The 26438-nt window shown below is 32.7% G+C and overlaps 2 protein-coding genes across 5 annotated transcripts; one reads left to right on the forward strand and one right to left on the reverse strand.

Annotated features, from left to right (window-relative positions):
* Window positions 1–21133: 21133 nt before the first annotated feature.
* Window positions 21134–23410, forward strand: LOC107936908 (uncharacterized). Of its 2 annotated transcripts, XR_005907632.1 has the most exons (3): window positions 21134–22181; window positions 22340–22683; window positions 22927–23410. XR_005907632.1 is itself a non-coding variant. In XM_016869696.2 (2 exons), the coding sequence occupies exons 1-2, from the start codon at window positions 21539–21541 to the stop codon at window positions 22417–22419; spliced, it is 723 nt and encodes a 240-aa protein (XP_016725185.1). In that variant the 5' UTR covers window positions 21134–21538; the 3' UTR covers window positions 22420–22891. The 2 variants fall into 2 exon arrangements, 1 of the variants encoding a protein (XP_016725185.1); XM_016869696.2 differs by lacking the exon at window positions 22927–23410 and having other exon boundaries at window positions 22340–22891.
* Window positions 23321–25718, reverse strand: LOC121212441 (probable prefoldin subunit 4). Of its 3 annotated transcripts, XM_041085127.1 has the most exons (4): window positions 25596–25658; window positions 25374–25487; window positions 24904–24983; window positions 23321–23772 (listed from the first exon to the last, which is right to left on the reverse strand). In XM_041085127.1, exons 3-4 carry the CDS (start codon window positions 24952–24954, stop codon window positions 23512–23514), a joined length of 312 nt encoding a protein of 103 aa, XP_040941061.1. In that variant the 5' UTR covers window positions 24955–24983; window positions 25374–25487; window positions 25596–25658; the 3' UTR covers window positions 23321–23511. The 3 variants fall into 3 exon arrangements, with proteins under 3 accessions (XP_040941061.1, XP_040941060.1, XP_040941059.1); XM_041085126.1 differs by lacking the exon at window positions 24904–24983 and having other exon boundaries at window positions 25596–25718; XM_041085125.1 differs by lacking the exons at window positions 24904–24983; window positions 25596–25658 and having other exon boundaries at window positions 25374–25514.
* Between the last annotated feature and the right edge of the window lie 720 nt (window positions 25719–26438).

Consider the following 26438-nt stretch of genomic DNA (forward strand, 5'->3'; position numbering starts at 1 on the left):
TATATGACTAGTCTCAATGTAATGCTTGTTGGGTATGGAGTTAAATTGAAATGTTTCAGGCAAACATGTTATTTTGCGTATTTGAATTGTGGTATTTTATAAAGATATAATCTAGTTTTAAATATGAATGCTTGATGATTAAGCTGAAGATATTTTGTAAGATGATAATCTTGGTATAAATGTATAAGTGGTACTATAATAAACAAGGTAAAATGAGTATGAGAGACACATGTATGATGACATACAAATGCTATGTTTATGGTTTAATTGAGAATATTTAATCTTTAAATGAATACCATGTTATATGCTTTTGATTTTGTATAAGTGTGTAAGAGATTAAGGTTGACCAAAGCTTGGAAAATAGCCTAGGTATATTCCACACAGGCAGAGACACGACCATGTGTCTCAGCCGTGTATGGAACACGACTTTGGGACTCGGGCGTGTGGAGCCTTAAAGCATGAAATTTCCAAGATTTTTGTAAGTTCTTGGTTTAGTCCCTAACCCTTTCTAAAGTATGTTTTGGGCTTCGTAGACTCAAATAAGGGACTATGTGTAAGTGAATGAACGTTTTGAAATATGAATGAAATTTTATGGCCCGTATTTTAGTTTAATGTTTGTATGTTTGTCCGATAACGCCTCGTACCTTATCCCGACCTTGGGTACGGTTAAGGGGTGTTACATTTAGTGGTATCAGAGTAGGTTTAGTCGATTCTCGGACTAACATAGGAAATGTGAGAGTTTAGTTATACATGCCACAAATATGTGATAGCGTGATGTCTCCCGACACTAATGAGGACCATTTTGTTAAAAATGAAGTATTCTCCAACTGAGCTACATCTGACCATTTAATAGTAATATTGAAGTATTTGAATAAAGAGTAGCTATGATTTGTTAAAATCGGGAAGGTATGAATAAGAATTCGTGATATATGTATATGTGATAATATGTGAGATGAAAGTTTATATAGTGATATATTTATTCATATTTGTTTGGCCTACATATGTTGTTGCATGCTTGACTAAATTAATTAGTAAATGTGATGACTAAAGTTATTCAAAATTCATAGAATGTATGAGTGAGTGAACTTGTTTGAAATGAGATAATTGGAAATTTTATGTAAGACAGATATGAATAATAAATTGTTTGAAGTGGATAGTATGATTATAATGACATATGTGGAAAATGAAAAAAATGTGTCATATAGATATATGTCAGAATCAAGTTAGAGACTGTACGACCTCACCCGCTTACCGATGAGGTGTATATAACGGAAATTCATGAGAATCAAGTTGACTAAGTTCCTAAGTGTGGAATCAAAGAGTTCAGTGATAAAATAATTATAGATATGACCCGAGACTGAGAATGGTTGACAAGTGAAGGACAGAGTTAGAGAAATATCAGAGTTGACTGAGTTATCTTGGGATTCAAATTGATGACAGAATGTTTCTGAAAGTATCGACTTGAAAACAATTAGTTAGTAATGCTAGAAATTATGAGAAATATACTAAACTTCACTCCGGCAAGATTTTCGAGGACGAAAATCTTTGAAGGGGGGAGAGTTGTAATAGCACAAAATTGTGTCTAGTTGGAACAGAGGTTTCGGGACCACAAAATCTGAGATAGAAATAAATATTTTATGATTATTTTGAGGTCTATGATATGATTGCATGATTGTGTGAAAATTTCGTGAAGAAATTCTATGCATAAAGTGTTCAATTTGAAGTTAGGGACTAAATTGAATAAGTTGCAAAACTTGCATTCTAGAAGTTTCTAGTATGAAATTGCTTTGAAATATTAATTAGGAGGTATTAAATAGAAATTTGACCAATTTCTAGGTGATGGAAAAAAATTGGACATAGATGGAATTTTTGAAAGTTTGGTAAGGAAGGGCATTTTGGTCATTTGGTAATTAAAAGAAATAAAAAGGGAAAATAAAGCCAAAATTGACTCATCTTTCTCATGAAGGCCGAAATTAGCATGGGGGAAGCCATGGCTAGGGTTTTCAAGCTTTCCAAGCTCAATAGTAAGTCCGTTATAACCCCGTTTTTCAAGTTCTTTACGTTTTTAGAATCCCGGTAATTTGATTAAGCTTATTCTAGCAATAATTTAAGCTAGGGTTCATATTTGAAAAAATACACATAGGTGAAATGTGTTTATTTTGCTGTTTTATAATAGAATATGAGGTTTTAAATTATGTTAGACAACTTGTGCTACTCGGTTTTGAGTGAAAACGAGTAAAAGGGCTTAATCGGTAAAAATACCTAATAGTCATAAGTATATGTTAGAGTGAGAATTTGATGTTGCAATAGAAGGGAAAAGTGATCAGCATGTCATAAAACATAAGAATAAGGGATGAAGTTTAATTCTCGAGCCTAGGGGCAAAAGTGTAAATATGCAAAAGTTTAGGGGCAAAATTGTAATTTTTCCAAAGTTTGAGTTATAGACTGTTTTGAATATTAAATTAATTAAATAAGTAAAATATGATGTTTTAGATCCCGAAAAATGAGATTTGAACCTAGAATGAGAGAAAAATCAAAAATTGGGAAAGTTGGTAAAATGGCCGTTTTAGTATCGAGATAAGTTCATATGTATAATAAGCATTAATTTATGCATGTTTTAATGTAAAATTGATATATTCATTATGATTTCCGAGGTGTTGAAAGTATGTAAGTTGGTATGATAATAATACAACAATAATGCTGTAATTTATATTTGAAAGTTAAATTTAGTGAATTAATTGAATTATATTAAATTAAATGATTATGGTGCCAAGTTTATGAATTGATTTAAAAATATGTCTACGGTACATGAAGTGCATTGAATTATCATACATAAATGTGATTTCTATGATTATGGATATCATGGGAAATTGTAAGTTCATATGATTTTTAATATGGCAATGCGTAATTTAATATTATTGCCTTGATATTAAATGAGATGTAAGTTTATATGTAAGTAATACATCAATATTACTTGTATTATGATATTTTATAATAATATTGGAAATATGTTTGTGGATAATTGCTTGATTGGTGAAATTGTTAGAAAAGAGAGAGAAATCCCGGTCGAACTTTCGAAAAGATTGGATGATACAGATAGTATGTAGCTAGGTCACATGTATGGTGCTGAGTGCACATCATGTGTACAAGAGAGCTACAAGACATTATGATGTAGCTAGGTCGCATGGGTGATACTATGTGTACACCATGTAGACAAGAGAGCTACGGGATATATGTAGCTAGGTCGCATACGTGAATCCAGGTGAAGGACACCATGTAGACAAGAAAGCTACGAGATAAATTGGCTAGGTCACATGGGTGGTGCTGAGTGTTCACCATGTGTACAAGAGAGCCGAACTATATGATGGGTGGAGCTATGTGCTGAAACCACCAAGTATCGAGGATTGATCCGAAGTGTTCAACGGGAGACTCTCTATGTATTGCTTTGTGAGTTTTGTGATGAATAAGTGCAGGAACTTGATTATGTGAATGATGTGTTCATTAAGTGACCAGGATGTGGTGAGGTTATAAACAAGTAAGTTATACATGAGGATGATTTTATGGTAACCTTGTGATCATGGGTCTATACTTGTGATGTATGAAATATGGTGAAAATGATTGGTGATATGTATGTTAAAATGAGGTTAATACAAAGAAAATGTGAAAGAGTAAATTAGCAATAAAACTGTTTTTGGACAGTAGCAGTGATGTGATTTTGAAAAATCACAAAAAATAGTAGAAATTGAATCAGAGTCTGAATAAGATATCAAATTAAATATTAATAACTCTATTTTCATATAAAAGAAACAGAGCAAGAAAAGGAGTTCTATATTTTTTGATATTTATGTTTTTGTGAGACTGGTTCAGAATGATTACGTGATCCCCTATTCTGACTTTGGAAAATCACAAAATTTTGGATAAAAATATTAGAGGCTTAAACTTATATTTTTAAAATTCCTAATGAGTCTATTTTCACGATAAATCAACAAGAACATTATCCAAGTTCTGTACTGTGAGATAATTAATTTTTAGTGAAGAGAGGTTAGAACTGTCAAAAAGTGAAACTGGGGAAATTTTAATGAATAAACTGTACTAATTGACAAAACCAAAAATTATGAAAATTTTATGGTGGAAAGATATGTGAGTCTAGTTTTAGAGGAAATTGACGGATCTTAATTTGGAGCTCTTTAGCTCGAATTATAAATAAGGAAGTGACTATGACTCGTGTGGATAGTTTGATGTGAGCATTTATTAGTAAATTGTGAAATCGTACTTACAAGAATGCTATATACATTAAGGATGTGGATTGGAGAGGAGGAGGAGGAAAATAAATATATGTGGAATACATGGAAACTATGGTATATGAAATATTGATATAATGAAATAACTGATATGTGTTTATAAGAAAACAGAAAGAGAATGATATGTATCATGACATGTATATATATATATGACTAGTCTCAATGTAATGCTTGTTGGGTATGGAGTTGAATTGAAATGTTTCAGGCAAACATGTTATTTTGTGTATCTGAATTGTGGTATTTTATAAAGTTATGATCTAGTTTTAAATATGAATGCTTGATGATTAAGCTGAAGATATTTTGTAAGATGATAATCTTGGTATAAATGTATAAGTGGTACTATAATAAACAAGGTAAAATGAGTATGAGAGACACATGTATGATGACATACAAATGCTATGTTTATGGTTTAATTGAGAATATTTAATCATTAAATGAATACCATGTTATATGCTTTTGATTTTGTAGAAGTGTGTAAGAGATTAAGGTTGACCAAAGCTTGGAAAATAGCCTAGGTATATTCCACACAGGCAGAGACACGACCATGTGTCTCAGCCGTGTATGGAACACGACTTTGGGACTCGGGCGTGTGGAGCCTTAAAGCATGAAATTTCCAAGATTTTCGTAAGTTCTCGGTTTAGTCCCTAACCCTTTCTAAAGTATGTTTTGGGCTTCGTAGACTCAAATAAGGGACTATGTGTAAGTGAATGAACATTTTGAAATATGAATGAAATTTTATGGCCCGTATTTTAGTTTAATGTTTGTATGTTTGTCCGATAATGCCTCGTACCTTATCCCGGCCTCGGGTACGGGAAAGGGGTGTTACAGACACAGCCGTGTGTCTCAGTCGTGTGAAGGGCACGGCCTAGCACATGGGCATATGCCTTGGTCGTGTGCCCCTAATTAGATGCTAACGTTCGTAACAGAATGTCAAGGTTTTTAGACACGGGCATGTCATGGCCGTGTGAGGGATACGGTGTTGGAACGCCGGTACCCCCATGGCACAGCGGAAAAAAATATATATTCCGGCGATCCAAACCATGGATCCATGTGCAAGGAACGAATCGGGGTGAAAAAGGTTTCAAAATTACCAAAACTTCAATCTGAGTAGACAGTGAAGCCTCGGCAATGAGAATACTATTTTACTTTCAAATCCAAGCCGCAATCTTTATGATCCCGACCTCTATGTAATCCACCCAGTTGACAATGAACGGAAGAAATCCCCAAAACTATTTTCAGAGATATTTTGCTTAACGGCTGCTAGACCTAGTAGCAAAGCTTCGGGTTTGAATATATATTCACTTTTTAGGGCTTTTCTCACTTTCTATATATACCTCCCCTTATAATTGGTATGTATATAATGAATTCTTAATTTATTAAATTTTAATCCGAACATAATAATCATAATTAAAATAAATAAATATAATAATGTTTTAACCGAAAATTATAATCACATTAATTATAATAATGATTTCAGTAAACTATATTTATTTAAATTTATATACGAACCAAATCCATATGTTAATAGAATTATGTTCTCCTTATGTGTTCAACATCCTTGTACATATAAATATGTTCGATATTTGATTACCCAATTAAATTAATTCTATAATTAATTTAATTCATGTGACAACCAAACACAATACCAACTATGTTTTATTTCGTTCATTTCAACCATAGGGTGTGACCCTGTAGGTTCTTGTAACGTTAGCAGTAATACTAGAACAATTCTAATGTTATAAATAATGAATGGCATCTAGTGATGCGTCATTGGTACCTAAGTTACAAGAAGTAATGATTCGACATAATCTTTTGTGATTAACCTTTCATGCATTAATCCTTAAGTCATTTATGTCTGGAATGGACACAATTCATGGAATAGTCACACTTGCATAGTCCATCCCATGTTTCTTGATACCTTGAGTAGACTATGATACACAAATAAGTATGACATCTCATATAAACTTATTTGAGCATGGCCATGCATTTCTAGTCTCACTCAATCAAGTGGCCTAAGATATTACTCCCATTATGTAGGAGGGATTTATCCTATATTGATCAACCATATCCCTCTACATAGATTGTGGTATATCCAACATCAGCCTTTATAAAACAACCAGTTATGGTGTACGTTTGACTGTATCAAAATATACAGCTCACGATGTTGGGATAATGATGATCTCAAGTCTGAGGATCATATACATATTAATCACTATGAGTAATGTTGTGACAATTACATAATAATCCAAGAAACATACTCATAGCGGGTCAGTCCAATATGTTGTTCTCTAACACACATATTCATGCATTGATTCTGACACTCCATATCAATGACAACTCTTTATCATCAATCAACTACATGTTAGTCTTAATGCATTATTGTTGTCCTAGTCAACAACAATACTTGACTAAGGACATTTTAAGAATAATCATATTATTCTTCGGACATTATTATAAAATAGTTTATTTATACACACAGAAAAGAAACTGAAATAATAATGGTAACGCCTTATATTAATAAACATGGTAAATCAGGTATGTTATTACAACCATCTCATGATTGATCTTTGGGCATACTTTTACACACGGGCGTGTGTCAGGCCGTGTAAAACCCCTGTAGGCTTAAATTTAGAATTTAATTCACATGGGAATGGGACACGGGCGTGTCCCTAGGTGCTTAAGCCATGTATGCCACGCGGGCCATCAGCACTACCATGTTCAAGTTCCACACAAGCATGTTGCCCATCCACACGGCATGTGCCCTGTTTCAAAGGTCATTTTCCTAGTGTTGACTAAAGGACCCAAATTGGTCCTGAGTGATTTCTAACAGATGCTTTGGGCCTTATAAGCCCCTGATAAGAAGTTTTGGAAAAGTTTTAAATTTAATCAAGTCTTGGTGACTCGAAATTGTTTGAATACATGTGTTTAAGTTTAGTAATGCCTCGTATTCCATCCCAACATAGGGCACGAGTGTAGGGTTTTCCATTATCTATCTGAATTAAAAAAAAATTCACTTAGTATCTTGATCTCTAGAAATCGCTAAATTATTCTAATATCTCTTTCGAGAGACAGAGCAATTGACTCTAGGTTGATTACTTTAAATTTCTTTCTAATTAAAACCCTATTTTCTCATTAACTCGATTTATAGATCCCCTTATTAGATTTGACTCTAATCTGGTAGATTTATGTCGTCTTTCTAGGATTGCATGCAACTACTCTCAATTATACTATATCTACCCTTAAACAGGGTCTATTCCTCGTCTAAATTAAACACAACAAATATGGATTAATGATCTAAAAATATTAAACCATGAATTAATGTAACAGCCTGTTTTTAGTAAAATCAGAACAACAATTTTGGGATCACAAATCTAAATTTTAAATAATTATTTTATTTTTATTTTGAGGTCTACAGCATGATAGTATGATTGTATAAAAATTTCGTTAAGAAATTTTGTCGTTTGTATGCTTAATTCGATAAAAATGACTGAATCACGTAAAGTGCAAAAGTTGTGTTCTAGTAGCTAAAGGTATTAAATAGCTATATAACCTTAAAGTATAAGTCCTTATGTGATAATTATACCATTATTGTTGATAGTGGAAGATGTTGGCCTAGTACAAGTGAAATTTTTAAAGTTTTAAAAGGTTATAAAGGTATATTAGTAATTAATGATAAAATTAACTAAAACATCTTCTTCATTTCACCTAAATTCAACCGAAAATCACCATAGGAGGAGAGCTTAGGTTCAATCAAGCCATTTTCGTGCATGTAAGTTCAATTTTGCTTGGTTTTTAATGATTTCTATATTTTTGGAGTTGTTGTAGCTTAATCTAGCTAGCCCAGGGACTAATTTGCAAAACTGTTAAAAGTTTAGGGTTTCACCATTGATGAATGTGTATGTGTTTTGATGCTTAATGATAGAAAATGAATGGTTGTTGTTAGATAAACAACATTTGTTAAGCGATTTTGAATGAAATTGCAAATTAGGGGGTTAGATTGAGAAAAATGAAAATTATGTAGTAAATGTGTGAAAGAATGAAAATTTTGGAATGCTATGAGTCTTATAGAATTCCGATAGGATGGGTATGGATTAAATTGTATGAATTTTCATTTTTATGAGATAGGGACTAAATTGTAAAGAAGTCAAAAGTTTAGGGGCAAGATAGTAATTTTTCCATAATATGAATTTTGGATTAAATTGAATAGAATGATATTTAAATAAGTTAAATTTGATTATATAGATCAAGAAAAGCAACGTGTGGATTTAGATCAAGGGAAAAACAAAATAGTGGATTGATCGTTCGATTTTCTCCGTATTAATTCAAGGTAAGTTCGTATGTTAACAAGCATTAAATTAATCATGTTTTAAATGCTTTATTATTGCATTCTTGATGAATACAACTTCATGGAAATACTCGATGAAGATTTGAAAATATATGAGATCCCAATTGAACCTTAGGAATAGATAGGATACAAATGACATGTCACTAGAGGTTACCGTGTTTTGGGTGCTGGTCTTGTACGTTCTATCGGTGGCTGAGTTTTTTAGCATGTGTTACGGTTAATCATCAGCTTGTGTGAGCAGTACTGTGTAGTTACGTCTTGGCCTTCAGCTTGTGTAAGCAGACCCAGTGATAGCTCGAGAGTGAGCATTTATACTAGATATGAGATAGAAATGGTTTTGACCATGTATTGGCACTTAGTGTGCGAGATTCCTGAGTATCCGATAGTATTCCAAAATGTTCAATGGGTATATAAATGGAATGAAAGAATAAGAGATTGATACGTATCATCACAGGTATGTATGTGAATCATATAAGCATTGAATCTATGAAATTTGTAAATTTTATGTCTAACCTTATGGATGAATATGTGTTAGGTCTGTGGATTAAATTGAGTTGCATTATGTCATGTTTAATTACTTAAATTATGATTAAATGGTAAGTTGTACTTATTAGCCATACGAGCATACTAAGCTTAATAGCTTACTCTGTTTACTTTCTATGTTTTATAGTGATTTCGAAGCTTGCTCGGATTGGAATTGTCACCACACTATCCAATCATTATTTTGGTACTTTTGAAATTTGTGTATTTTGGGTTATATGGCATGTATAGGTCTTTTGGCTAGTATAGCCTTTATGTCTTAATGAATTTTAGCCATTTGAATTGGCTTGTAAGTAGCTATATATTTTGAAATGTATATATGTATATATATGGCCCTTTGATATGTGGTTTATAATTGCTATGTGAATGCCTTGTTGAGAACTGGTATTGAAGGTAGAAAATGGTTGAAATTGAGAACGTATTAGCATGCTAAGTATTAGGCAAAATAATGCATATATGAAAGTGACCATTTAGGTGAATTCTTAAAGGTGATATTGGTATGTTTTGAAATGGAAAAATGTGATGTTTATGAGCATTATGGTTGTTGGTATTGGTGTAGCATGATTTGGACTTAGTTGAGATTGGTTTGAATGTCTATGGTCATATGCTATTTGGTATGTGTAGGTTGATGCAAATTTGGGTAAGAAAGATGGCTTGGAAAATAGCCTTTTTTTTGTCCACACGGGTTGAGGCATGGGCATGTTTCTCAGCCATGTGTGACACATGGCCAGGCAACACGGCCGTGTGTCCCCTGATGTTTATTTAGAAACCAAGTTAGTAGCTTTACACGACCTAGCACATGGGTGTGTGGCTTGGCCCGTGTGGCTAGGCCGTGTGGCACAAGTTAGTATACCCTCCAATGTTCACACGGCCTAGCACACGACCTGGCACACGGACGTGTGCATTTCGAAGAATACACAGGCTAGTCACACGAGCGTGTGGTTGGCCTTGTGAATCAAGCCAGAGAGTTACACAAGGTCGGACACGTGCCGGGACATGGCCATTGATCCCATTTCAAATGTCAACACGGCATGTGACACGAGTGTGTCTCTTGGCCGTATGAGACACACGGTCTGGCCACACGGTCGTGTGTCCCCTGCACTTTGAAAATTTTCTATGTTATTCTAAAAATTTATTAAGTATTCGATTTAGTCCCGAATCACTTCTAATGCTTGTTTTAAACCCCGAAGGCTCGTGTTAAGGACTATATGACTGTATTTGAATGAATTTTGTTTGGATTTGAGAAATGAATGTGAAATGAATGATTTTTTAAGAAATAAGTCCCGTAACGCTTCATAACCTTATTCCGGTGGCATATACAGGTTAAGGGTATTACAAATAAGCACACAATTGAAAACAAGATCCAAGTATTTATTGCGTTAAACAAAAAGCTACACATATAATTCATCATAAGGTTTATGTCCCCTAGGTATTTAAAAAGTTAGCTCGTAATCGCAATTAAAGACATCCCAAAGACAATATAATTGCAAGAAATAAGGAAACTCATAATAAACTTCAAAGAAATCAAAAGGAGATCTTCAATATTGACATAAATCTACTCTAGATTTGGCTCCAATGGTGTTTTTTGAGTTCTTTTCTCTAATATTCTCTGACGGCTTACTCCCCTCTTCTTATATTTGGTATATATAGGTCTTAGAATGCCCAAAAAAACCTAAAAATTGTGTTTTTTCGTGTTTCCGGAGTGCAGTTCATGAAATCCACATGGTCTAGCACATGGTCTTGTGGCAGCCTATGTGGCTCACACAGTCGTGTGTCTAGCCAGTGTGGCTCTTGAAACTTGCTCTGATTTTTTGATTTCTCTTTTTTCACTCTTTGTACTTCCAAATGATCTCTTAAGTATAGAAACATGAATTTAAAGGATTAGGAGCATAAAATTCACCATTTTAAATCAAATAATCATCCAGAAACACATTAAGAATAAGGCTAAAATATGTTACGTTTATCATTTATCAAGAACGAATAGAAATATTTTCCATGGAAAACCTTCAAAGAGGGAAAAACCACAGGCAAAATAGACTTCGACTTTCCACTAAATGATTAAACAAACAAGAAAAAATATTCTCCATAATTACGATGAAACTCTCACAAAAACTCATATGCGGCAACATCTTGTTACCCATAAAGAAAAGTCTTTTTTTATTGGCATCTTGAAACAGGGATACAAGACCCCTTTAAATAGGCTAAGTAGAGTTTGAATCATACTAAAATATCCCTGGAATAATCAAATCTTAACTAGGAAAAAATTGCAGAATTTAACTGGGAGAAGAATACTAGGCACGCCCTACATACAAAGAAAACAAAAATTAAAGAAGGAAACGAAGATTGAGATGAATAATCACTTGGAGGATTGTCATCTTCCAAGCATGCAGAGATGGTAGCCTTCGAGTCCATGTCAGATTCCTTCAATTCACTCATCGTAACTATTTGAGTTAAAGTGATATCCAAGTGGTTTTTTAGACTATTGAAAATAGGCTCTGAAATTATTTATCAGGAGAATATAAAAGCAACTTTTATATATTTTTAGTTCAGTTGATTTTTATCCATTTTAGGAAAGTCAAGAACTTGGCTAACTATTAGTCTAAATTCATTATTTAAATATTGAAAATATGAGTTGTCTTTAAAGAGTAAAAAAAATCCAAAAGTGTTTAGTAGCTATCCAAAAGTGTTTAGTAGCTTTTATTTTTTTTTAACAATAAAGTGGTAGGTATCTAACATGCAGAGGAAAATAATTTAATGTTGTTTATTTATTTGGAAGTCTTACCTAGGTTTTTGATAGTTTTTGTTGTAATAATTGGATGGTAAATGTGGGTATCTATACATAGATTTAGGTTATTTCTTGTACACGGTATTTGGGCAAAACTTTGGAGTTTTCAAATTTAAATTATTTCGAGTTGTATCATTTAGATTTAACACTAGAGCTATTTAATTTAATTTTTTTATTTTTAAAATATAATTGAATCAAATTTTAATAAGTTAAATTGTTTGAATCAATTTAATTAAGGTTTTATTAAAATATAGAGAATACATGATAAATAATGTTTTAAAATAAATATATATCTTGTAATTTTAATTTTATTGTACTTATATTTCATCAAACGATTCATTTTAGTCTGTATATTAGCAATGGTATGCTAAATACTCTCCCATCACATTTGATACGTTGTGTTGTGTGTCATTGCACTCTATCACCAACTATATGCCTAGCAGCCTTTTCGATCCACTCACCTCGTGCTAGGAGCCCTCACAACCTTACCACCTAACCTATTAGGCAAAGTTGTAGGCAAAGTTGTTATTGGTTGGGAACCATTGTCAACTTGTCACATCCCAAATATCATGTGTTAGTATAATCGAGTTTGTAAACTGAGAGAGAGTGATCATGCCCTAATTTTTGAAATTATCTGTGCACTTTTAAGAAACAAATGATTTACTGGTCTGTTGATTAACTGTTAGTGAAACTATCATTGAAACCCAAGTTCAAATCTCTTCCCTTGCATCATTTTTATCATTTTACATATTTTTCTTCAAACCCTATTATGTGACACGTTTTGTTTTTAAAAGAAATATTGTAATTCCATGAATGTATTCATGTAAGACTTACTCGACTACCATGATATTTCTTTAGTTTCTTTTAACTTACCAATTCCTATATCATTTTCCAATATTTTTCATTCAATATGTTCATATTTAAGGCATAAAACCATTCTCAAATTTTCGATTATCATGTTACTATTTATTAATACTCTTAAGGCCTTGATCAATCAATCTTAGTTAACTCTCTAAGAATAGTTGAGATGAATGGAAATTTCATTAAGCGCATACCTATCTTCCAAGCTCTTAGATATTAATCCAAGCTTCTACTTAACCATGAAATTGCTCCAAAGTCTCTCCAATTATTTCCTCCTCCATTAAAAACATTCAACATGGTGGCATTAAAGTTAATACATTATCTACTTATTGCATCATCCAATTAATCAAGATATTTTTATTACCTTTTGTTAAGTGTATAATTAAAAAAATCGATATAATAATAATTTAATCTTTAACTTTTACGTGTTATTTTGATTTAGTCATACTTTTAGAAAAAAATTAACTATTAAAATAACTTCCCTTACTGCCACTAAACCATCGTTGCCTCCATGTCCAGAAACGGTGGCTTCTCCGTTAAAAGAAGAGTGAGTAGATGCTGATGTGGGTGGGCTTTGGCTTCTTCTTAAATGAAGAACAGACGTTGGTTCTGGTTCGTTGTTGTAGTAAAAACAGTTTTCAAAGTTAAAATTATTAGCTTTTTGCTGCTATCAACTTCTCTTATTGACAAATCGAAGAAAAACGCGAGGGTTCCATGGCCCCTTAAGCTTGTAACTGAAAGTGCATTTGTATTTTAATACAAACGAAAAAAGAAAGACACGCTAAGTTTTTGGAGAATCAAAGATAATCGAAAGACTATTTTTACGAACAGCAACATAAAAAAACCTTTCTGTGCTCTGTGCATGTCATAAAATCAATCTTCCCCAACTTCGATCAAAAAAAAAAAAGAAATGACTCATTTTACCAAAATAGCTCATTTTGTCATCTTTCACCTTGTTTCTTTTGGAAAATTTAGACATTACAAATAAAATAAGCATAATTACATGTTATTATTTACTATCATGATAGGTTAGCTCAAATTAAAAGTGATCTAATTTGGTTAGAATTTTATTGGGCTTTTAATTATTAAATAAATTATGGGTCAAATATGTGTAGATACTCTTCTAATCAAATTCTAATTAATGATGGGCTAATTAGAATTTGATTAGAACTAATATGCTAAGGATATCTTTTCTAATATCCGCATCTAGTTTTGTTCTTGATTTATTCTTGATGATTTGACATGAAAGATTCTGGTTTATTAAGTTTTATTATAAATTTATTTTAATAAATCTAATAAGTGGTATCAGAGCCAAGTTACGATCCTAAGAATTGATTCAGGTTCTTTATTTAAATAATTGATTCATGAAATTTCATGGGTTTTATATTTTGGATATATATGTTGTTTTTTGAAGATTTATATTAAAGTTTTTTTATTATCTTGAATACATATAAAAAAATTTGGTGATTTTCGAATTAATAGATTCAATAATAAATTTTAAAATATTTGTGTAATTTGATACCTACATTTTTAAGCTTTATTTGAAAATATTGCGATTCAATTCCTGTGTATTTGCAATGCATGTGATTATTATTTTAATCTTATATGACATTTAAATATATATAGAAATATATATATAGAAATTGATTCATATATATGTTTTGTTTGTATATATAAATATATAATATATGCATGCTTTGATTGGTTTAATGTTTTAGAAAATTATATAAATATATATGTTTTATCTTTTAATTTGATTGAAAGATGAAATTAAGGTAAATATATTGGAACAAATAAATTCATATTTTTGCTTTTAATTGAGGATGTCTAAATATTTTAAATAAATTAGTTAAAACAAAATGCCGCCAAAGTGACCTCTTTTGTGTAGATTAGTTTATTTGAAATATTAAGATGGTTATATGTTTTTTTAATTCATGCGTTTATTGATTGACCCAAAGGTAAGTTAATATTTGGCAGAATTACAACGACATCTGTGGTGATAAATGTGTGACAATTAGAAGGTATTTTATGTGAGCAATAAGTTAGTCCAAAGATTAATTCATTGATTGACATAGTTTATTGTCAATGTTTGATTGCTACAACAAGAGTATCGCTTACTGTTAATATTATTGTCCAAAGACTTGATATTAATGTAGTGTTTGGTATCTTGAGATGGGATTAGTCATTAACTTGAATTTATTGTTTACTTATGAATATTTATTTAATCTTGTTTTTGTTCTCTATTCAGCTAATTCATCTTCTCCTGCCACAATATCTGCTAATATAAATTCTATACCCAAGCTTAATAGAACTAATTTTAAGGAATGGAAAAGGCACTTACTTATAGTGCTTAGCTGTATGGACATAGACCTTGCACTAAGGGAAGAACAATCTGCATCTCTCACTGCTGAAAGCACCCCTGATATTAAGAGGGATTTTGAGAGGGACTTTGAGAGGTGGGATCGTTCAAATCGCTTGAGTCTAATGATCATGAAACACAGCATTCCAGAAGTCTTTAGGGGCACAGAATCTAAAGAGATTACTCAGGCCAAAGGTTTCTTTGATGAAATTGAGAAACGTTTTGCTAAAAACGATAAGGTTGAGATGACATCACTTTTGACTTCTTTGATGTCTATAAAGTATAAGGGTCAAGGAAACGTAAGGGATACATTATGGAGATGTTCCATACTGCTTCAAGACTTAAGGCACTTATGATCAAGCTTTCTGAGGAATTACTTGTTCTTATGGTTTTGGTATCGCTTCCTGCACAGTTTAACTAATTTAAAATTAGTTATAACTGTCAAAAGGAGAAATGGACCCTAAATGAGCTCATTTCTCATTGTATGCAATAGGAAGAAAGGTTAAAGCATGATAAGTCTGAAAGTGCTCATTTGGCCAATGCCCCTAAGGACAAGAGCAAGAAAAGAAAATATCAGAATGAAGCTGTTAAGGGTCTAGCTCAAAAGAAACAACAACAAGCTACAGAGAGTGGTTTCTTTTGTAATAAGTCTGGACATGTAAAGAAAGATTGTACCAAATATCATGCTTGGCATGTAAAGAAAGGTATAATTCTTAATTTGGTTTGTTCTGAGATTAATTTAGCTTTAGTACCTAGAAACACTTGATGGATAGATTCTGGTACTACTACTCACATAAGTGTTTTTATTCAGGATTGCCTGAGTTACCGAAAGCCAAGAGATGGTGAAAGACACATCTTTGTGGGTGATGGAAAATCAGTAGAAGTGGAAGCAATTGGGCATTTTAGGTTGTTATTAGGAACTAGTTTTTATTTGGATTTAAAGACACTTTTGTTGTACCGTCATTTAGACAGAATTTAGTTTCTGTTTCTTCGTTGGAAAAATTTGGATATTATTGTTCATTCAGAAACAATCAATTTAATTTGTCTTTAAATTCTAATGTTATTGGAATTGGTTATTTAAATACCTATGACAACCTTTATTTGCTAGAAACAGTTGTATCCTATAATGAAACCTTGCATGTGGAATCACGTGGTATTAAACACAAATTAAATAAGGAAAATTGAGCATCATTATGGCATAGGCGCTTAGGTCATATCTCAAAAGTTAGAGTTCAACGCCTTGTGTCTGATGGTATTTTAGAGTCCCTTGACTTCACAGACTTTGATGTCTGTGTCAATTGCATTAAGGGAAAACAGACCAAAACCAAGAGATTGGGTGCAAACAGATCTTCAGATGTCTTAGAATTAACTCATACAGATATCTGTGGGCTATTCCCTACAGCATCCTAGAATGGTCAACAATATTTCATAACATAGACGATTACTCACATTATGGGTTCCTAATCTCAGTCTTTGGACGTGTTCAAAACTTATAAAGCTGAAGTTGAGAATCAACTCAACAAAAAGATTAAAAACGTCAGATCTGATCGTGTGGTGTGTACTACGGTAGATATGATGGCTCAGGTGAACAATGTCCAGGATCATTTGTGAAATTCCTAGAGGAATGCTATATTGTCCCACAGCACACGATACCAGGATCACCTAGTATGAATGGTATAGCTAAAAGATTAAATAGAACTCTTAAAGATATGGTAAGGAGCATGATTGCTCATTCTACCTTACCTGAGTCCCTCTGGGGAGAAGCATGAAAGACAGTAGCTTACATTCTGAACAGAGTACCCAATAGAGTAGTAGCAAAAACACCTTATGAGCTTTGGACAGGTAAAAAGCCTAGTTTAAAGCACTTTCACATTTCGGGATGTCCAGCTGAGGCAAGGCCTTATAGGCCACATGAAAAGAAATTGGACTCCAAAATAGTAAGTAGCTACTTTATTGGTTATTCTGAAAGATCTAGGGGCTATAAATTTTATGATCCCATAATAAGGAATATTTTTGAGACGAGAATTGAAACATTTTTTGAGGATGTTGAGTTTGGGGGGAGAAATAAGGTTAAAGACATTGCTTTTGAGGAGAAACTAGATTCTAACTCAATTCCTACTATCACTTTTGACGATATTCAGGTTCTTATACCTATCATTGATCAATAAGTGAATCCAGAACCTCTACAAGATAATGTTGAACAACTCCCCATTCAAAATGAGGTAATTGTTCCAGAAGAACAAACTCAACAACTTCAAGAACAAGTGCCATTAAGGAGGTCTAGAAGAGAAAGGAGAAATGCTATTCCAGATGATTATATTGTATTTCTCCAAGAACACGAGGATGATAATGGAATGATAGAAGATGATCCAATCAATTTTCATCAGACCATGAAAAGTTCTAATTCTCAAAAATGGATTGACGCCATGAAAGATGAGTATAAATCTATGCAAGACAATAAAGTTTGGGAACTTGTCCCATTACCTGAAGGTGCAAAACCAATTAGTTGTAAATGGATATTTAAAACCAAGAGGGATGAAAATGGTAATGTGGAAAGGTATAAGGCATGTCTTGTAGCTAAAGGATATACTCAGAAAGAAGGTATTTATTCTACAGAGACTTTCTCTCCAGTTTCATTTAAAGACTCCTTCAGGATAATCATGGCGCTTGTTGCTCATTTTGATCTTGAGTTACATCAGATGGATGTTAAGACTACATTTCTTAATGGCAACATTGAAGAAACAATTTATATGGTGCAACCGAAAAATTTTAAGTCAAAAGACTCAAAGAATATGGTTTGCAAATTGACAAAATCCATCTATGGACTCAAACAGGCTTCCCGTCAATAGTACCACAAGTTTCATCAAATAATTGTTTTGTTTGGTTTTGAGATGAATATTGTTGATGATTGCGTGTATCACAAATTCAATGGGAGTAAGTACATATTTCTGGTTCTATATATTGATGACATTTTGCTTGCCACTAATGATATAGGCTTATTGCACGAAACTAAGAGGTTTTTATCCAAGCATTTTGAGATGAAAGATCTTAGGGACGCCTCTTTTATTTTAGGAATTCAGATGCATCGAGATCGATCTCAAGGTATTCTTGGATTATCACAAAAGAGCTATATCGATAAAGTACTCAAAAGGTTTGGCATGCAGAGTTGTAGACCAAGTGACACCCTTCTCGCTAAAGAAGACAATTTTAGTCTTACTCAATACCCTAAAAGTAACCTTAAAATTTAGAAAATGCAAAATATTCCCTATGCATCAGTTGTTGGGAGCTTAATGTATGCTCAAGTATGTACGCGTCTGGACATTGTGTACATTGTTGGGATGCTAGACAGATATTTAAGCAACCCTGGTATAGACCATTGAATAGCAGCCAAAAGGGTTATGAGATATCTTCAGAGAATAAAAGATTACATGCTTACTTATAAGAGATTAGATCTTTTGGAGGTCGTAGGGTATTCTGATTCTGATTTCGCTGGATGCCAAGATAGTAGGAAATCTACATCAGGCTATATTTACCTGTTAATCGGAGGAGTTATATCTTGGAAAAGTGTCAAACAGACACTTGTAGCTTTATCCACTATGGCAGCAGAGTTTACAGCATGCTATGAGGCATCAAACCATGGAATATGGTTGCGGATGCGCATTTTGGAGAATGTAGAAAGACCACTCAAATTATTTTGTGACAATAAGTCAGCAGTACTGTTTTCCAATAACAACAGGAGTTTATTTAAGTCAAATCATATTGACATAAAGTTCCTAGTTGTAAAAGAAAGAGTGCAAAATGGTCAAATTTCCATAGAGCACATTGGGACAAACTCCATGATAGCGGATCCGCTCACAAAAGGTTTACCACCCAAGGTCTTTCATGAGCACACTGCTCACATGGGTGTTACATTGTTTGAGAATATCATGATTTAGTGGGAGTTTATATTTCAAACATTTATGTATTTGGTTATTTTCTGATAAAAAATGAAGTATTCAGTTTATTCACTCTGTTTATTATTTTGAAATTGACCACACTTAAGTTTAAAGAGGACTAGTTGGAAATAGACATGTTTAGATCATATTGCATGTAATTTCTATACTACACATCCATACTTGATCTATGTCATTTGGTTGTGTTAATATATGTGATCATGGATGGATTTAGTTACGATATATGTAACGAAAGTTGCCTTGGTTCTATGTTAACATAATTAATGGATGAGATTGCTCGGAATACCTTTTGGATATGATAGTAAAATTTTGAGCTCATAAGGTTATATAATGACATGTAATTATAAAGTAATCAGTATATATATGTGGTCCAAGTGGGAGATTGTTGGAAAATTTGGACATCACATATATAATAAGGATAATTACATGTTATTATTTACTATCATGATAGGTTAGCCCAAATTAAAAGTGATCTAGTTTGGTTAGAATTTTATTGGGCTTTTAATTATTAAATAAAGTATGGGTCAAATATGTGTAGATACTCTTCTAATTAAATTCTAATTAATAATGGACTAATTAGAATTTGATTAGAACTAATATGCTAAGGTTATAAATATTAGGGTTATGGTCCCCAAATTATACACAAGATATCTTTTCTAATATCCCATCATTAGGAAAGAGTGAGCAAATATTCTCTGAATTTCTTGTGTGCTAATTTGGAAGATAAAATCCCCAAGATCTAGAAATTTTTAAGGAATCCATGGATTTAGGTACGCTTCCGCATCTAGTTTTGTTCTTGATTTATTCTTAATGATTTGACATGACAGATCCTAGTTTATTAAATTTTATTATAGATTTATTTTAATAAATCTAACAGTTCCTTCTCCCTCTTAAGCTTCATCCTTCTTATACCCCTTACTCAGTCTTGCAAACACTCCATTTTGTTTTAGTTCCATCTAAGAATTTATTTTTCGTTCTCTTTTTTCTTTTCTTTTTTTTCTTTTTTTTTGGGGGGGGGGCAGTTTATCAAGTGATGCTGCTGTTTGTTGTTGTTGTTTGGCGCTGCTACTTCTTGTTGGTCCTTTTCTACTCTTGTGTCGTAGTAGTATTGTGTACCCTTTGGCTGTCCTACCAACGATGGAAGTGGCGGTGGGGAAGCCACAATATATATGTGTATATTTGAAAGTTTTTATATATTTATATATACTTTTTTCTTTTTTAAGTTTTTAAAATTAAGATTAGATAAAGATTATTTGTAAGTTTGAAGATTAATTTTTTTAATTATGATTAAATTGATATAATATGTAAAAATTATGAATTAAAATTATTATTATATTGATTTTTAATTATCACGTCATCTTCCCATTAAACATTTAACGAAAATATTCGATTAATTGAATGATTAATTTAAAAATTATGATAACAATAATTAATATTGTATTAGCTTTAATGCCACCATGTTGAATGGTTTGCTTTATACGTTTTTAGTGGAGGAAATAATAAAAAAAATTAAATGAAGAGTAAATAATTCAGAACTCGACTTATATATGTGGTTAAATTTTGTATCCAAACAATGTTTGGAAGATGATGCTTCCATAATCATATCGTAAAATGCACAGCACATGAATAATTAAGGGGAAAAAATCGACGCTACAAACAACAGCACAGATTTTGTAAATTTGTAGAAGTCTGTTGCAAAAGCTAAGAAACAAACATGTGTCGTTGTCCATAGTTTTTCGCTTGATTCTAGGGCTTTCTTTTTCCCTTAAACCATCCGAAAATGTTGGTACTCACTGTAAAAACAGTATATACGATAAACAATATTGTCTATCAAAGACAAAAAATCTTACAAGAATGTAGGTGAGCCATCCTCTCTACCTAACATCCTCTGTCCAAAAATGGCGTTTTTCATGCACCAAATATAAACATTGTTGGAGGGATTGCAAAACTGACAGTTATAAATGAATGGTCGAATAACGAATCAAATCCTTAACAGAAGCTAACCCTTTGTCTCGCCATTAAAGCTCTCTAAATCCTAACCAGATTAAACTGGTTGGGCTGGTGTTGTTTCATTAAACAAATCGAAAGTTAATAAGAAAAAGGAAAAAAAACCCAAACACCCCGAAAAATTGCGATATATAGCTATTATATTCATTCAGAGCGCCCCTCCCCCAATCCCTTACATATATTTTTTTGGTCGGCGTTTTTGAAGTTGATAATCGTGGCCGGAAATAGACAATAAGCTTCTGTTTTTGTTCCATTTATTGGGAACAAGATACGAGAAAAAGAAGCTTATTGTTTTGTTTTGATTTTTTGGTTTCATTCATTACTTTTTTTTTTCTTTTGGGGGGAAGGGGGGAGGGTTCCATTGATAATAGATAAAGAAATTTAGTCATGACAAGAAAAATGGTTGACGCCTCATTTTTATCTTCATCATCAGCATCAATATATGAGGCAGAAACTGAAGAACTTCAACATATGCCATTGAAGCCATTGATGAAAAACAAAAAATATTTATCGAAGCAATTATCCATGTGCGAGACATCCCGAGGAATGGATTGGGAGCGAAGGAACCGGCAGGTTGTCCGTCAAGAAAGAGGGAAAAACACGGAAGAAGGGCCACGGCTGACGGCGGTGCCATCGTTGATGAGAAACAGGAGATACTTATCCAAGCAATTATCAATGTTGGAGACATCGAGGGACATAGCGTGGGAGAGAAGGCGACGCCAGATTCTTCGTCAGGAAAGAGGGAAGAATGGGATTGCGGAGAGTAATGGGAATGGATTGACGGACGAAGACTTGCATGAACTCAAAGGTTGCATTGAGCTTGGGTTTGGATTCAATGAGGAAGAGGGGCAACAGCTTTGCAATACATTGCCTGCTTTGGACCTTTATTTTGCTGTAAACCGTCAGCTTTCTCCTAGTCCAGTTTCCACGCCTCATAGCCGACGTTCTTCTTCCCTATCATCTCTAGGTGGCAGGTCTTCTTCTTTTGGAAGTCCTAAGAGCGATCAAGAGTGGAAAATTTGCAGCCCAGGTAATGTTTCAGACAACAAACCCCAACCCTCCCCCCCCCCCTCTTTCCTCTATTTCCCAATACAATCACAGCATATAAACTTGTTTCTAAAACCCAAAATAAGACCTAAAAATATTTGTTTAAAACCAAACTCAAGTTGCTTGCAATACTGATGACAGGGGAAGATCCTCAGCAAGTGAAGACAAAGCTAAGGCATTGGGCACAAGCAGTGGCATGTTCCGTGATGCAGTCATATTGAAGTGGTGGGGTTGGCTTTGTACAGATCTAGAGTCAGACAACAAAAAAAGGAGCAAAACGAAGAGAAAGCCAGGGAACAGAGAAAGAGATATTGACTTCATTATTTTTAGGTTATTTCTTTGATTTAACCATAAAAAAGAACAATTTTAACAAAGTGGACAAACAAAGTGTCATCAAGGGAAAATGGTGCTGCATTTTGGGGGCATTCTTTTAATGCAAAATATCAGAAACATTTGGACATGAAGAAAAGTTTGGTTATAAACAGGTTTTTGCTTAATAACCCTAAGATTTGTAACCAATTTTTTGTATTCTCTAATGTAAACAACACCACTATGCATTTTTGGGCTGAGGGAATGTATTGTTTAATTGCTACCATTTAATGATTTTAGTTGAAGTGCTTCAACACAATGATTTAGATGAAGTGATACCAGATATTTCGATTTTTTTTTTTGATGCAATTTTTTCAATATATGATTGATTGTTTTTGCAACATTTCTGTTTGAACCAGGATATGTGATGTATAAGCCATTCCCAAGTATTAATCTGCTAATAGTCCTATATATCACTTTATTGCGAAACGAGGACATCAACAATGGGTCTGAGTCAATGATTGGAAAGCTGATTTTCGCAGAAAGTCGGATCAAGAACCAGGGCCATGGTGTTCACCCGAATACATGCTGGTGTCATTAGCTTAGTTACGTATGATCGGGTATCATATGAGCAGAGCTGAAAATAATCCAAGGACGAGGGTTGCAAATGCAAAGATTTGAATCCTAGACTTAAACCTCAGCTTTTAGCATTATGTTATAACATCATGCATACTCCAACACAAAGCATATTTCCAGATAATTTCATTCCACAAAGTTTCAAGCGGAAGGTACTAAAGCAACAATTTCAAAAAGTGACAAACGGCAACAATTCATAACACCATTTCATTCATTGATCTGTCTATAGGTTCATGTCAAAGAGGATATCCAGGAAGTTTAGGGTGACAAACCCTAAAATCGAAAAAGAAAGATGACCAAAGCTCTGATATCAATCACAAGCAAGTAGTAATCCAACTTAAAAGGTAAAGAAAAGCAAACCAAGGGGATTAATCCTCTTCAAGATTGATGGAGTCCTTGAACTTCCCATACAAAATCTTCTTCAACTCAGCCATTTGTGCCAGAACCGATTCTTTCTCCTCCTCGAGCTTTTCCAAGTTCTTGCTATTCACTTCCTTCATCTCTTCTATCCTGGTCTCCACTTCCTCCTTGGGGACATGAGCAAAGACTTCTCCGATTTGGAACCGTACTACTTCCTCATCAGTTAAAATCAACTCATTACTAGCATCCTCCAGGTTATCAATTGCTTCCTGGGGGTAAAAAAGAAAAGAAGACTATTGTCAGGAAAAGAAATGCCATAAGATTGTACCCACACTTCAGTGGGGCAAAAAGAGCAATTTTAAGGTGGAATGGGGAGTCTGAACAGTTTCTAAAACAGGAAAACGATGGCAACAACTGCAGTTCAGTCAGAAGCAACAAAAATTTAACCTGTCAGGTTTAAGGCTCTTCAGCAGGACATACCCAACTAGTTTTTGTCACCAGAGAGTCAAAGTAAAAGTTCAAGGCTAACCAGTGAGTTGAGGCAGCTTCAGTTTTTCTTTTTATTCTAAGATCAAACAGATCAAATTACTCATTATGTCACCAAAGTTTCTTGCCAATTAACATTATGCTATGTTCTGGAACATGAATTTGAAGATTTGTATTTGTATTTTATTTGCTATATAAATTGTTTGAAAGATGTGCATGCATTATGTGTGAATTAGTTGAGACTCAAAGGTCTATATTTTGAAAAGAACAAAAACGTGAATTTCAAATAAATTTCAAAAATATCAATAAAATTTTGAGATTCACTATTGATTAGGCAACCAATGAATCCATGGATTCAGAAAATAATCATGACAGTTACATTTAAGGGCATTTGCTTCACCAAATATAACATTACAGCCAGTAATGTTACATTTCGGAGTGAGATTAAGGTGTTTTGATTGTGAACATTTCAACCATCGCGTAATCTCACAGTACGGAATAGTGTCAAGATATCATAATACAGGGTGTAATCTCATTACCGCCCATCCATTAGGTTATCTTATATTATAATTTTAAATTTGGACCAATTTGCCCTTTATTTTTATTATTTTAATAGATTTAGGCCTTTTCTTCCTAAATAAAGTTTAAAACTAATTAAAAAATTAAAAGATATTTTTTTTTCCTTAATAGTGAACTAGTAGATGTCCTACATTACAAATATAATGATTATATTTTATTTAATATTATTTACTAATATATTAATTATGGTTATAATTATAATTATGGTTTATAAATTTATTATAATTTTATAGAAATTGAGACTAAAAAATATTAAAGGAACTAAACTTGTTAAAAATACAAATTTTATAAGCAGGACAATCAAGTAAAATGTGCTATTTTGCAATCTTACATACCCTTATGTGTTTTATCACACAGTTTAAGCTATTATTGAAATCCAGATTCATCTTTGCAAATAGAAGCTCCCCAATGTGACCTAAGAGAATTTATCCACAATTTACAGAAAAATCAGTTTCATTTTCTCAATCCACAGAAGCGAATTCAATAATTTCTTTTTTCAATTCTCAATACCCATCTAAATCATCAAAAGCCAATTCAACAACTCAGATATTTAGAATAAGGAAAAATGAAGGGGAAACAGAGAACAAAAAAGGTAACATTTTCCCCAAACAAAAGGAAACAAACGCTATTCCAAAAACAATCATAAATAGAAGACCTTAAACATCAAGATAGCAAAAAAATGAAACAGGGTTTCTATGATTCTGAAAAATCACCTCAAAATAATGCTAAAGTTAAAAAAATCATAAATATCCAAAAAGAAAAATAAATATAAAAAAATTAAAGAAAACCCAAACCAAAATAATACCTTGGCAACCTTGATTTCATCGTCAAGCTCATGAAATCGATTGTTTAATCTTCCAAACTTGTTAATATTCTGTTGATCCTCCCAAGTAACCTCCGTCTCAGATCCTCCGGTACCCTTCAAAATCATTTTTCATTTTAGAATCCAAAAGATAATCGGGAAAAAATAAACAAAAGATGAAACAATCAAAAGGGCTTTGCCAGGGTTTTTGGAGAATGCCCATACCTGTTGCATGTTTGGTTGGATTGATCTTCCTGAAAGAACGATGTACGACAACAGCAGCTCTCTCTCTCAGATTTGAAGCGACTCATTTTTGGATTATTTCAGATTTTGGACCCGAGATTTTTTGGGCTTGCTGATCAAGAACCTATTTGGGCTTCTTCATTGGATTTTTTTTCTTTGAATATTTTAATTTTAGGGTGTATATTTTTATTTTTAAATATAATTATTGGTTATTTTATTAATTTCGTTTCAATAATTAAAATTTTTTTATTAAGGAGAGAATTTCTCTGATATCTTCATCTATTAAATATTGAACTAAAGTATTTCTAATTTTAAATTATATAATATTTATTATAAATTATTTATATTTAGCCCGTTAATTACTATAATTGTAGTTGTACTTTTTTTCAGTAAAAATTAATAGCATTAAGTAAAAACAATAAAATCAAATAATCTGATTAATGACAGTACTTTCAAACTCCGAAATCTCATGAATAGAAATTAGTGGATCCTCGAAAAGCCTCAGAGGATTATAATATACTCATTTCGTCATTCGATTAGCAACCTATTCTGAGATCTAGGAATGTGTCGAATTCTTGTCTTTCAATCTTGTTTGAGAAAGCCATTGATTAATCGTAACTCTACTAGGTTACTGCTGGCAACGCTGCCTGCTAGTAAGGACTCTACAATGTAGTTGTACCTTTTTTTAAAATATTTATAATTAATTAAGATTTAGAACCAATTAATGATGATAAAGAGTATATAGTTAGTGTTAGAAAGAGAATAATCCTACTAACATTAAATAGTAAAGTAATTAGATAAAACCACAAAAGATTTTTTTTTTAG

The sequence above is a fragment of the Gossypium hirsutum genome, chromosome A13, assembly GCF_007990345.1.
Source record: "Gossypium hirsutum isolate 1008001.06 chromosome A13, Gossypium_hirsutum_v2.1, whole genome shotgun sequence".
Classification (NCBI taxonomy): Eukaryota; Viridiplantae; Streptophyta; class Magnoliopsida; order Malvales; family Malvaceae; genus Gossypium; species Gossypium hirsutum.